Here is a 14413-nt window from a genome sequence, read left to right as displayed (position 1 = left end):
CGGCAGAAAGAAAGTTGGGGATAAAAACATTGTGCAAGCATTGTGCAACACGTTTTGTTTATGCTAACAGCAACACGACCAACATTTGGCTAACAATCAACATATACCGAACCGAAAACTGTGACCACGAAACCGTGAACCGAACCGAACCGTGAATTTTGTGAATCGTTCCACCCCTACTATGTGTATAAGCTATGTCTATAAATAAACGTGTTTATTTTGACTGTATGTATGTGATTGATTGCGACTTTGTCACCTGGTGAACTGTGGCGAGAATGAACGAAAGCCCACAATCCACAGTACTTACTGTAAGTGCAGCAAAGGCTGATATACCCAGCTCTGAAAGGCTGCAACAGTCCATGGGTCAGAGCAGTGTCAGTAACCAAATGCTGTCTGGTATTATGGGGCGACAGTGGCGTTGGATGTGGGAGCTTGCCCTGAAATCGAAGGGTTGACGGTTCAAGCCCCGACTCCGACTTTCATTGTCGTTGTGTCCTTGGGCAAGACACTTCACCTGCATTGTCTACTGATGGTGGTCAGAGGGCCCGGTGGCGCCAGTGTACGGCAGCCTCGCTTCTGTCAGTGAGCCCCAGGGCAGCTGTGGCTACAATGTAGCTTGCCACCATCAGTGTGTGAGTGTGTGCGTGAATGGGTGAATGAATGTGGTGTAGAGTGCTTTGGTCAAGTCTCCTAACTTGAACCATTATTGATTTCTAAGGGTTGATAGATATAATTTTTTCATGGGTAAACCCATATGCCAACACTGCTACTCGACCCACACTTTCTTTTTTTGGAAAAATGTGACACAATTAACGAGAAAAAAACAGACAAGGTATAAGACCTAGTATTGTTTCAGTAAAGAAAGAATTTGAACCAAATGCAAAATGTCCACTTTTTTGTGTTATGTTCTAAGACTTCTAATGGTGTGACACCCCATCTAACAGAATGAATATGTCACCAACGGGATTTTTCTCTGAGCAGTTTTAAAAATATGATTTTATACATTCTAAGAAACAGTTTTTTTTTTTTTTTTTTTTTTTATAAACTAAACTAATTAAATAGAAATAGTGATTGTAACAATGTATTAATTGAGTTTCACCTTTTTACCTGTATTTTTCCTTTGTCTATAGCATGTGTATAATCAGCAAGAGGTGCGGGAGCTACTGGGCCGCCTTGACCTGGGCAACCGCACCAAAATGGGCCAGAAGGGCTCCTCTGGTTTATCTAGGGCTGTCTCAGCCTTCGGCATTGTAGGTGAGTAAAGTTTGCCTGCTTGCCCCCTCGGTGGCACAGCTCTGACTATTACCATGCTAAATGATGTAAACAAGCAACTAATATTCTAAAACAGAAACTGTGTTGGGTGACCTGGTTTGGCTTTAATATAAAGGGAATTGAAATGGTATATAAGAAAATAAATAAAAACACCTGACTGTGCGTTGCTATGCCAAAATATACTGTTTGGACAATATGTGCTCCTTAAAACAGTTTTGTTTTTCAATACACATTCTTGATATAAAGAGAAAAACATTTTGAAAAATTGCTTTACTCTAATTTCTGTGATTAATTCATTTTTTTCCCCGATAATGGACGGCTTGTTGGTTAGCTTTGCAGGATCCTGGCCAAGTCCTGGCTGGTGCCAGCATTGCATGGAGTTTATCTCAACACATGTAAGGTTTCTATTTGAGATATCCAGGCTTCTATCCGGTCCAAAAGGGTTGACATCAGTTTAATTTGTACCTTACAACTGTGTCACACTGGCACTTTTTTCTCCACTTTTTTTACAAGTAACATTTTCTAAAATGCCTTTTTGATTTACATTAGGATTCTCTGGCAAACTGGATCTTTACTTAATGGTGTATTTTTACTTTTTGTATGATTCATCAACTCATTGAAATTTTACTATTCGCAGTCTGTAAATACATCAGTTAGCACCTCCTGATGATTTTTGACTTTGTAAAAAAAATGACCAAGTTAGGGGCATATGCTTTTAATTATAGGTAAATTCTACAATTCTTATGTGCCATTAATTTTCAAATATATTCAAAACCACTGCTTTTTATAAAAATCACTTTACTTCATCACTCAGAGCTAGTCAATCACCTGCATTAATAAAAAAAAAATGCAACAAATAATTTTGACTCCCTGTATCTCTTTTAGAAATGGAATGAATTAAGTGAATGTGACACGCCAAATTATGTGATGCTGCTGTAAATATTGTATTGATTAATTAGCTTTTCATGTTTCTCAAAAAGCCTATTTTCTCTCTGTCCAGGTTTCATGTTGACCTACTGATCTAATTAGACATTTTTACAATCTTTTTTTTTCTTTTGGTCTTAGACACAGCTCAGTCTTTTTTTGAAGACCATTTACTGCTAACTTGTTTGAAATTCAAAAGATATGAGTGGCTTGTGTAACTCATAGTGTGATTAACACTTTCAGAGTCATTGATATGTGAATTCATTAGTTTGTTGGTGAAGTACATTTGACACCTACAGATTTGGATAAGAGCTTTTTCACATATAATCCGAACCGTAGAGTTGGCCTTATTTTTTACTGCAGTAAGAGCATTTTGTTACTGATTGAAATTGGTTAGAAATCATACAGTTTTAAATTTCAAACCCTTATAACTTGCTGTGCATTTTTTTTTTTTTTTTACAACGTCCATCAAACATAAGTGATAAGATGTTTATTGCCTTTTTGAGGTATTTTGTTCAACTCATTTGGAATTATTTTTTCAATTAGTGTTAAGGCCATGACACAGCAACAGGATTTAATTTCTACCTTTGACTTTGCCACTTGGCAGCCTTCTTTGTTTGTAATTTAAGCCATTTAGAGGTGGAGTTGTGCGCTTTAAGTTGTTGTCGCACTGCATTATCTAAATATGCTTGGAAAAAACTCAGAAACTGATGGAAGAACATTTTATTGAGGGATTTTCTATTCATGGTTTCATTTGCTAAAAAGTTATCTAGATTGTGAAGCATGAAAGCATCGCTGGCCACCACCTTCTTTGATTATAAGTTAAAAACGTTGTTTTAGTTAGTTTTATGTTAAATGTGCAGTTATAAAAAGTCCAACTTTATTCTCACCACTCCAGGAACAATCTTAGGTGTCATCATGATTTTATTAACAGATTATTGACAGGCCATTATGTTCCCTTGGTAGATGTGATTTTGGATTCAAAACTCTCTCAATAAGCTTGTTTTTGTGTAAACAGTTTCCTCTTGTTGTTTTATGAACTGATGTAAAGTAGTAAAACCATCTCATGAGAGATCCTGAATAAGGTGATATTGCACTTTGGTGTAATTTGTGCTTGGCTGACCACACATTGGATTATTCCAAATTGTTCTGTATTTATATAGTTTTTTCATTTGAGAAAAAAGCTCCACTTTGATTAGGTCAACTCCCAAAGCTGTAGAAATGGCTCCTTTCCATCCAGATTAACAGCTATTGATGACTTTACATTCCATCTTTTCTTGAATTACTTTGTATTGGGGTAAAATAGGTACCGGTATTTATTTTTTAGATCCACACATAAGCTCTATTTAAGATATCTTTAAAATGCCAAGATCAAGCAGTAAGAAGACCAGTGTTTCAAATAAAATATATTTGATTTAACACCTAACTATGCTATTGTTTCGCCAACACTTGTACTCTTCCTCTGCCTCTTGTCTATAAGGGCAGGAGTCTTAGCAGAAGAAATCCAGGTTTCACTCTTCCCAGACACTACTGTACCTTCATCCCCTCCAGCCTGATCCCAATGGGACGTGCCTGGAACACCTACCGTGCGAGGTGTACGGCAGACATCCGTAACCGGTGTCTGAGCCGCCTTAACTGAGGTGCAGATACTTCATCCAGTGCTCCTTACCTTGTCTCTTATGAGAGTTTGGTAGCTGATATTTTCTGAATAATTAATTCAAAATTAAATGTAACATAAAAGATCTAAGCTTTTCATTTTGACTAAATTCGTAATTGCAATTTTTTTGATCTTGCTTTTTAACACATGTTAGAGTACCGCCAACTGAGCTTTACCCACTGCAGTTCAATATGGACATCCCAAATTACTGTTGTGCATCATACGCTGTGCACGTCTATTTCCCAGATTTCAGCCAAAGTGGCACACAGCTCTCTGTGCCCATGGGCTTCCCCTCTTTCCTTCCCTCAGCAGCCCTCAAAGGTGTAACCAGTCGGTCTGGGGAGCCCCAACGTCACGTGCCAGGGCCGTATTGGCCGGGTTCCCCGAGCGGGTAGTAGGTGGCCCCCCTCAAAATTTCTTTAGAAATGTTCTAGTATAAACATTTGATAAACATTGATTTTTTTCTTTTTTTCCCCTTATAAATAAAATAACCCATTTTACAAAACATTCAGCAGTCTAATGGCAGCAGGGAAAAAAGCTGTTATGGAATCTGCTGGCCCTGCATTGATTGCTGCAAAGCCTCTTCCCAAAGGGCAGCAGGGAGAACAGTCCATGCTGGGGGTGTGAGGGGTCATTGATGATATGTGCTCGGGACACCCAGTGCTGGAATGAAATGTCTTTAATGGAGGGAAGAGGAGCCCCCATGATCCTCTCTGCTGTTCTCACCACTCTCCTCACTTTCCTCCAGTCTGAGGCACTGCAGCCTCCACACCACACAGTGAGACAGCTGGTCAGAACGCTCTCTATGGTGCCTCTGTACAAGGTGGTGGGGATGGGTTGGGGCAGGTGGGCTCTCGTCATCCTCCACAGGGAGTACATGCGCTTTTGTGCCCTTTGACCAGTGAGGTGGTGTTTCCATTCGAGGTGAGGGTGTCTGTGATGTGCACCCCCAGGAATTTGGTGCTGTTGACCACCTCTACAGCTGAGCTGTTGATGAGCAGTGGAGCGTGGTTAGGCCGGTTCTTCCTGAAGTCCAAGATGATCTCCTTCTTCTCCACATTTAGGATCAGGCTGTTATCTTTGTACCAGTCCACCAGCTGCTCCACCTCCTCTCTGTGGTCCTGGTCGTTGTCTTCCGTGATGAGGCCCACCACCATGGTGTCGTCTGCAAACTTCACCATGTGATTGGTGGTGAACCTGGGGACACAGTCATGTGTCATCAGGGTGAACAGCACGGGGCCCAGGACGCAGCCCATTGGTTCCATTGGTAGGCCAACTGGAACGGGTCGAATGTTGGCGGCAGACTGGAGACGATGTGTTCTTTAAACAGCCTTTCGAAGCTCTTCATCATGATTGGAGTCAGTGCGACAGGCCGGTAATCATTTAGTGAGGTGAATTGAGGCTTCTTTGGGACTGGAATAATGGTGGCAGACTTGAAGCATGCTGGCACTATGGATTGGTCCAGCGAAGTGTTAAAGATGTCTGTGAGGACACCAGCCAGCTGATCTGTAAACTCCTTGAACACCTGCCTTGGTATGTTATCGGGGCCTGGGGCCTTCCTTGGGTTGAATCTCCTCAGAGTTACCTCACTTCAGCTACGTCCAGGTTTAGTGCCTTCTCTCTCCTCTGCCTGCTTTCACTGCTGGTGTGCTGTTTAGTGCCTCAAACCTTGTTTGAAGAAGTTGTTCTGTTCATTTAGGAAGTCAGTGTCAGTGCTGCGTCTAACCGGGGGTGGGGGGTATTATAGTGCATGATCAATGCCTTTCCACATCCACCTGGTGTTGCTGTCATCGTGGTAAAGATCCTGGATCTTCTGGCTGTGGTTCTGCTTTGCTGATCTGATGACACTGTTTAAGTTGGCACACGCTGTTCTCAGTGCCTCTTTATCACCAGACTTGAAAGCTGAGTTCCGTGCTTTTAGCAATTTCCTAACCTCACCATTTATCCAGGGTGGTTGGTTGGCCCGGGTGGTGATGTTTTGTTTGATGCTGACGTCCTCAATGCATTTGTAAATGTAGGCTGACAGTCATGGCATACTCATCAATATTCAATAAGTTGTCATATGTTGCTGCAGCCTGGAAGCAACCAGCCTTCAGTCTTGTGTCTCCATGGCGCCCTCAGACCACACTCGGACCTCTTTAACTGTCGATTTAGCCTTAATCGATTTAGGGGGGGGGAGATGACCCCCATCAAAATTTCTTTAGAAATTTTCTAGTTAATTATATTATCTATTATCTTTTTAATATGTAACTTAGGGCTGAAACAATTAATCGGATTCATCTTGATTACTCGATTATTAAAATAATCATTGATTGGTAATTGATTAATCATTAAATGGAGTGTAAAGACTCTAAAACATGCCTTCAGATGACAGAGCAACCCCATTAGAGCAGTCATTATTCCAAGATTGTAAAAAATATATATACATTATATATATGCATTATGCATTTAAGATGAAAAAATAAGCATTTTCGTCTGTCGGAATACTCTTTCCAGAACTTCTCAAGTGGAAATGTTTTAGTTTAACCTTTTTTTAATTGTGTAAAAAAATCTTCTTTTAAGAACTTTTTGGCTGTCTGATTATTAATTGATTATTACAAAAATAATCCCAACATTAATTGAATTTGCAAAATAATCATTAGTTGCTGGCCAAATGTAGTTTTATGATTGCCTTAAATTTCATGTTTTAATGGTTGCACTTAGGCACTGCGTTTGCCATAAGATGTGTTTTGTCTTAGTATGCAGTATTTTCTTTTTAAACGAGAATATAATTTATTTTAAGCTCATCTTAAATGAAATTAGACTGAAATTGCTTGGATGCTGTTAAGATTTTGCCCCCATTTTTAAAAGAATATACTGCTACTAATAAACCTCTTTGTTATGTTTCACTCCACCATCATTTTAGAACATCAGATCTAATGGTCACATTGATATCAACGTGTTCTGTTTTTTTTTTACCTCTGGTTAGACAGTCTATGTTCTTATTTTCCATTTCCGTGCATGAAGCATTATTTAGTCCCGTAATGATATTAGTGATGCACCCATGTGGGTGACAGTGTTTCCTAAGGGTCTTTGACTCTTATTACAGTATTTGTTAGACATCATCATTCCAAGTATATTTTTATTCAATGTCATACGCTTGTTTTGTCATTCTGACCCAGTCTCCTGGTAACAAAACACAGCACTTTAAAAGAAATCGAGTTCTGCATTAAATAATAACCTATTCAGAAACATTGGAGATTATCAGCTCATCTTAACAAAATGACTTGCATTAAGCTAATGAATTTTTTTCTTGGTTAATATTAGAATACCATGAAAAAAAAAGTCTTGAATGTCTTACAGAAGACCTGTATATAATTATATTATTAACCTTCAACAGGTGACTAATCCCTTTATTTTTATTGTTTGGGTTTTTATGTCCCTTCTAAAAATAACTTAGAAACATCTTATGCTTGAACTGTTATGAATGAGAAAATAGGTGAGCCATAGTTAAAAGAAAATAATTAACCTGGTTGCAGGATCTTGCCTTGGACAGATTCGAGTTATAAAAGCATGAATGCAGCGATAGGTCATATATAAACTAAAGAAGTGAGTAAGAAACTCACTATAATCCCTACTAAAAGGGATTTTGAATGGAAATGATTAACTTTTAATTATCATGTACAAAGTGCACTGAGCTTTAGATTACTTTCACACAAATTTAGCATTATACAGTACCTTACAAATGTATTCAATCAGTTAAACTATTTTTTTTTATCAATACTCCTGCAAGCTTTGATTGGATGCAAGGGATAAACAAACATAAAGAAGGGTATAAATGTACTAGTTAAAGAAGATGTGCATTTTTTTATTTTTATTTTTTACACATGATCAGTAATTTTTGATATACATGGGTATTCAAACCCTTTACTCTGATAGCTGATCAAATAGTCTTTAGAAGGTACCTAATTTGTAAAAGTACAGATGTTTTTCAAACATCTAGTGTTTCTGATAGGCCAGAGATGAGGTTGTGGCTTAGTTTAAAGTAGGGTTTATATTCTAAAACAATATCTCATTATTCAAACACCTCCAAACTGAGTGTTAGTTTAGATACCTGGAAAGAAGCTCATGATAACTTTGGAGGAGTTGCAGAGATCTGCTGCTTTGTGGATCCTCATAATTTATTTTTGCCACAGGCCTTGAAGGTCAAAACAGAAAACATTTTTATGAACTTGCATCGGTCAGGAGCGACCTAAATATCTATTTGGCCTAAAAGTAAAACACTATCTTTATTCTCACCATTGCGCTTTAGCATCGTGGTCCGTTATCCTGTCAGTTGTCGAAATGATGCTGTGATTAGATTATTATGGCATCTGTAAAGCTTCATAATGGTACACTATATTGCCAAAAGTATTTGCTCACCCATCCAAATTATTGGAATCAGGTGTTCCAATCACTTCCATGGCCACAGGTGTATAAATTCAAGCACCTAGGCATGCAGACCGTTTTTACAAACATTTGTGAAAGAATGGGTCGCTCTCAGGAGCTCAGTGAATTCCAGCGTGGAACTGTGATAGGATGCCACCTGTGCAACAAATCCAGTCGTGAAATTTCCTCGCTCCTAAATATTCCACAGTCAACTGTCAGCTGTATTATAAGAAAATGGAAGTGTTTGGGAACGACAGCAACTCAGCCACGAAGTGGTAGGCCACGTAAACTGACGGAGCGGGGTCAGCGGATGCTGACGCGCATAGTGCGAAGAGGTCGCCAACTTTCTGCAGAGTCAATCACTACAGACCTCCAAACTTCATGTGGCCTTCAGATTAGCTCAAGAACAGTGCGCAGAGAGCTTCATGGAATGGGTTTCCATGGTCGAGCAGCTGCATCCAAGCCATACATCACCAAGTGCAATGCAAAGCGTCGGATGCGGTGGTGTAAAGCACGCCGCCACTGGACTCTAGAGCAGTGGAGACGCGTTCTCTGGAGTGACGAATCGCGCTTCTCCATCTGGCAATCTGATGGACGGGTCTGGGTTTGGCGGTTGCCAGGAGAACGGTACTTGTCTGACTGCATTGTGCCAAGTGTAAAGTTTGTTTGAGGGGGGATTATGGTGTGGGGTTGTTTTTCAGGAGCTGGGCTTGGCCCCTTAGTTCCAGTGAAAGGAACTCTGAATGCTTCAGCATACCAAGACATTTTGGACAATTCCATGCTCCCAACTTTGTGGGAACAGTTTGGAGCTGGCCCCTTCCTCTTCCAACATGACTGTGCACCAGTGCACAAAGCAAGGTCCATAAAGACATGGATGACAGAGTCTGGTGTGGATGAACTTGACTGGCCTGCACAGAGTCCTGACCTCAACCCGATAGAACACCTTTGGGATGAATTAGAGCGGAGACTGAGAGCCAGGCCTTCTCGTCCAACATCAGTGTGCGACCTCACAAATGCGCTTCTGGAAGAATGGTCAAAAATTCCCATAAACACACTCCTAAACCTTGTGGACAGCCTTCCCAGAAGAGTTGAAGCTGTTCTAGCTGCAAAGGGTGGACCGACGTCATATTGAACCCTATGGATTAGGAACGGGATGTCACTTAAGCTCATATGTGAGTCAAGGCAGGTGAGCAAATACTTTTGGCAATATAGTGTATTTAAGAACATATTTACATGTTTATTTGCAAAAATATGTAAGAAACCTTTTTTTAAATACAAAAGAAGTTGTGTCGATGCAGAAAAAAAGTGGTTCACAATTGGGCTATATGCAAATGTACACCAAACCACTCATAATTATACAGTTATGCTTCACTTTGCTAGTTGCAATCGATTTTAATTATCTGCTCTGATGTTTGTGGCTGATCTGTGAATAAATTGTTGGTTTGTTAAAAAAAGTTTGTTAAAAGGGTTCCTCAATTCTGTTTTTTTTTTCTTTTTTTTTTGTAGGGTTTGTGCGTTTCCTGGAGGGGTATTACATTGTCTTGATCACCAAGCGCAGAAAGATGGCTGACATCGGCGGCCACTCCATTTACAAAATTGAGGACACCACCATGATCTACATCCCCAATGACTCAGTCAGAGTCTCACATCCTGATGAAGCAAGGTGTTGTCTCAGAAAATCACCTTCCCACTTTTTACTTTTTGTTATGCAAATAAAAAAAAACTTCTTTTAGTAAAGGAGCGTTCTAATCAAGAATTTTATCATCATCCAGCTCAGAATTCACACATCATACTAAGACAGAAATGTAGGATTAGCATCCTTAGATCACCCTCTTCAAATGTATAGAACACACTCAGAAGAAAAAACAAAAATAAACACCCTTATAGAAGACACACTCAACAAAAGTATACATGGTTTTATGTATACTTTTGGTTTTGCTCCCATTTTTTTTATAAAATTAACTCAAAGATCTAAAACATTTTCCACAACACAATATAACCATTTCCCTCAAACATTGTTGACAAAACAGTCTAAATCTGTGATAGTGAGCACTTCTCCTTTGCTGAGATAATCCATCCCACCTCACAGGTGTGCCATATCAAGACGCTGATTAGATACCAGGTGTGCCTTAGGCTACGTTCACACTGCAGGCCTTGATGCTAAATTCTGATTTTTTTGTGAAAACCGTTTTTTTTTGCGTTCCCGTTCATATTTCCAAATATATGCGACTTGTATGTGATCTACTGTGTGAACTGCAGTCATACAACGCAAGTGTCCCGCATGCGCAGTAGAGGACGTAATGACGTCACAGGCCAGTGTGCTCTGTGTTTACGGAAGTAAACATGGATGTTAGTGCCGGCTCTCATCTAGCGATCTTTTCCAACTATAAAAACTCTTATCTTTTCATTATGGTTAAACATAAATAGTGCTCCCTGCATCATCATCTGCCATGGTTGTTGTTTTTCTTGCCGCTATTGCGTAGCAAGACGCAGAATAGTGTCCTTTGTCGGGTATTAATGGCGTTCAGGTCGGATGAATCCGACCTGGCCGTTCACACACAGGTCGCATTTGAAAAGATCAGATTCATATCGGATTCAGGACCACATAGCCAAGCGGCCTGGGTCAGATTGGAAAAAATCAGATCTGTGTTGTTCAGACTGTCATGAAAAGATAAGATCCAGGTCGCATATGGGCAAAAAAATTGGATTTGGGTCACTTCAGGCTGCAGTGTGAACGTAGCATTAGACTGCCCACAATAAAAGGCCACTTTGAAAGGTGCAGTTTTATCACACAGCACAATGCCGCAGGTGTCGCAAGATTTGAGGGGGCTTGCAATTGGCATGCGGACTGCAGGAATGTCAAACAGAGCTTTTGGTCGTGTATTGAGGGTAGTCTGTTATGGCTTGTGGATCGTGCTCCACTTCTATTCAATGGCTCTGTAAAGCTGCTGGATATATCTGCATATATGACTTTGTCCTATATGCAGATGCTCTGGATCGGTTTATGGGAGCAAAACCAAAAGTGTTACATTAATATTTTTGCTGAGTGTGTAACACATCCCTGGAAAAAACTGTATGTACATTAAATAAAGCCTCTAACATTAACATAAAATACTGCTTGTGCCAGAGCAATCTATGAAATGGACTGGTGGTCCATTTGTCATCATGAGTTGTTTTTGTGTATATGTGTGAAGGTGTGGTGTGGATGTCTTTTTGTTTTTTTTCTAATTAGTTTTATACAGAGATGTTTCTTAGAAATGCAACAAGGGGTTTTAAATTGGGAGCTTAACCCTCAGGTTAAGCCAAGCGTACCTTTCTACAAAGGTAAACTATGATTCACTTCTAAATTTGTGTTTCCTCCTGAATGGTGATTTAATTTAATTATCCCAAATTCATTGAGATGCTTTGCAAAATTATAGATAACATTTGACCAATTAGGCTGCTTGTGGTATTTCCTCACATTGAATGCTGTCCATTTCTTTTTCCTTCACATTCTGTCTGCATTTCAGTTCATTCACACCAACAGATGGTGTCATAAGTAACATTAAAATCCGGTTTCACTCTTAATTAATAGTCTCGGCGTCAGATTAGTACTATCATTATACATTTGGTGCAAAGAAAACAAGTCCTTTTGTGGTTAAAAAATTGTTTGGATGTAATACAACACCTTCCACTGAGTGCTTGCAGATCTATGAATATGCGTATTTGTCCACATCATCCTGTTACCACTGAATGAAGCTGTTTTGTCGATGCGTGGCATTTAGTTGTGTTGTTTTTTAAGTAGGAGAAACACTTGTGTTCAATTGGCAAATTGGAAGCAGAAAGATTGCTATTTCTAGGGCGCTCAGCTAACAAGAGAAAAGGTGAAATACTTGGAGAACAATTTAGACTTGGTTGACTTGCGAAAAATACTCTGGAAATTAAGAAAAGTTGATATTGGCTTCAGTTTTGCACCTTCTATTTTGTTGAATTAATTTTGCTAATGAAGAAAGTGACAGCATAAGCTTTTTCAGAATTTATTATAATCTTTTTGCTGATACATCTATAACCACCAGGTGTGGGACTAGGACGTTATTAAGGAACATGTTACAGTAACTATGTTAATCTTGCAAAAACAAGCACTGTAACTAATTAGTTTGTAAAAGTCATTAACGTGTTGGTCTTTACTACGCTTTAAACAGATTTGATATTCGTTAATTATTGTGAAAAAATTAGGACTACAGTTTCCTAGTGTAAGTGCATGCATCAGCCACGTGCAACTTTAGAATGTTTTGAACACAGAGGAAAGTTGATGGTGCAAAGCTACGGAATCAATGACAGCGTTCCTACAGAAAAAGCACTCAATGAAGGCTAAATGTTTCTGGGATTTGCTCATTGTTTGCAGGAACAAAAACTTTATAAACGTCTGTTAGAAGATGTGATTTAAATAAGCTCCTCACTTCATTTAACACTGAATGACAGCTACTGCCTTTACTCGACACACAGGTTTTACTTTCTCAGTGCTCTTACAGCCCTGCTAGGGTTTTTTTTTTTTATGGAAAGTTGTATCTTTTGTTTAATTCTATTGTGAAGTAAATTGTATTTTTGTTAAACCGCTTAAAAAGTATTATTTTCCAGCTCCATATCTAATTTATAGTCAATTGAAGGCTGTAATTGTGCAAAGTTGAAACATATTTTATTGATCTATTATAAAGACAAAACATCATCACATCTACATCACTATATTGCAACTCACTTGATAAATCAGAAATACTAAAATAGTGCAGATTGATATTCATTGTTATCAGGTATTTAGTTCTTTTAATTAATTATTTCATTTATTAATCAATAAAAAACACCTTATATTCCATAATCGAACCTCTTGTTGTATTTTAAGTTTTAAAAACGGGAATGTTTTCCTAAATTCTTTGACATTTTATATCATAAAAAGTTAATCTGACTTGTGACTAGTTAATTAAATTTTTTCATTATTTTAAGGAACTGCCAAACACTTAGAACCACAGACCCCAACAAGCACAATTAAAGGTAGAACTTTACATTTTCATTTAAGTTAAATACAGCATCTAAACGTTGCGTGATAATTACAAGTCAGCCATATCTTCCAGTATACATTTATATTTATTGATATTTAGATGAAATCTACGGAGCCCCTCTGATGACATGGTCAAAAAAATGTTTTAATCGTGGCCACGCAATAAGTATTTTGTGCGCACAAAACACTATTTCGTGGCCACGCAATAAGTTTAACGTGCGCACGAAATACTTATTAATAATATTTATATCATTCCTGGACAACTGGGTAAGCAAATCAACCTTAGAGAAGGCATGCGCACGTTAAACTTATTGCGTGGCCACGAAGTAGCATTTCGTGCGCACGAAATACTACTTCGTGGCCACAATTAAAAATTTGTTTTGACCATGTCATCAGTGGGGCTCCGTAGAAATCAGCCAGTTAAAACAGTTAAATAATGGAAAATGTACAACACTAACTTCAATATGTTTGGGCGATTTGCCAACAATTACCAAGAGGTTATTCTTAACATGGTAAATGATTGTTAATAGAATTGTTTTCGGTCAGTGATAATTAATACTGTATAATTATTGCCTATTTCCTGTAGCAATATCAAATAATCACCTGTTTAAAATTACTATGTATCCCCGTTAAACTATTGTATGTCTAACTTGCGTTTCAATGGGCTAAACACATGCCTAGGTTTTAATAAATAATCCTCCAGTCTTGATTTAACCAACAACTAAATGAAAGTTTGTCACCATTTTTTTGCACTTTGTGTATATTGTATCCACTTTTAAGAATTTGTATAAGCTACTGTGGTTATGACCCACCTGATGACATATATTCTATTCTGAAAAACAACATAGTTCAGACTAACAGTTAACAGATTCACTCACCTCAGCATGCCAAACATCTGAGAGACATAAGCTTCTAATACACTTCATAATTACACAGACCTGCAGAAAGGTTCTAGATTTAAATTTACCTTCCAAATTTATAAATAAGTACTGTAGCTAATCTTTTATATATATATATATATATGTATATATATATATATATATATATATATATATATATATATATATATATATATATATATATATATATATATATATATATATAATCATAAAAGCTGAATT

General features: G+C 38.3%; 1 protein-coding gene across 1 annotated transcript in view; it reads left to right on the top strand.

The window, feature by feature from the left end:
• fig4a (FIG4 phosphoinositide 5-phosphatase a) overlaps positions 1–14413 on the top strand; it is an 80026-nt gene that overhangs the window by 8495 nt on the left and 57118 nt on the right. The window contains exons 3-4 of the mRNA XM_038271170.1: positions 1131–1254; positions 9767–9923. Of these exons, the coding sequence (XP_038127098.1) occupies positions 1131–1254; positions 9767–9923 (281 nt within the window). The remainder of the gene's footprint in view (positions 1–1130; positions 1255–9766; positions 9924–14413) is intronic.

The sequence above is a fragment of the Cyprinodon tularosa genome, unplaced genomic scaffold, assembly GCF_016077235.1.
Source record: "Cyprinodon tularosa strain WSP-4 unplaced genomic scaffold, ASM1607723v1 ctg791, whole genome shotgun sequence".
NCBI lineage: Eukaryota > Metazoa > Chordata > Actinopteri > Cyprinodontiformes > Cyprinodontidae > Cyprinodon > Cyprinodon tularosa.
The sequence above is the reverse complement of the archived record's forward strand: the minus strand, read 5'-3'. Positions and strand labels throughout refer to the sequence as shown.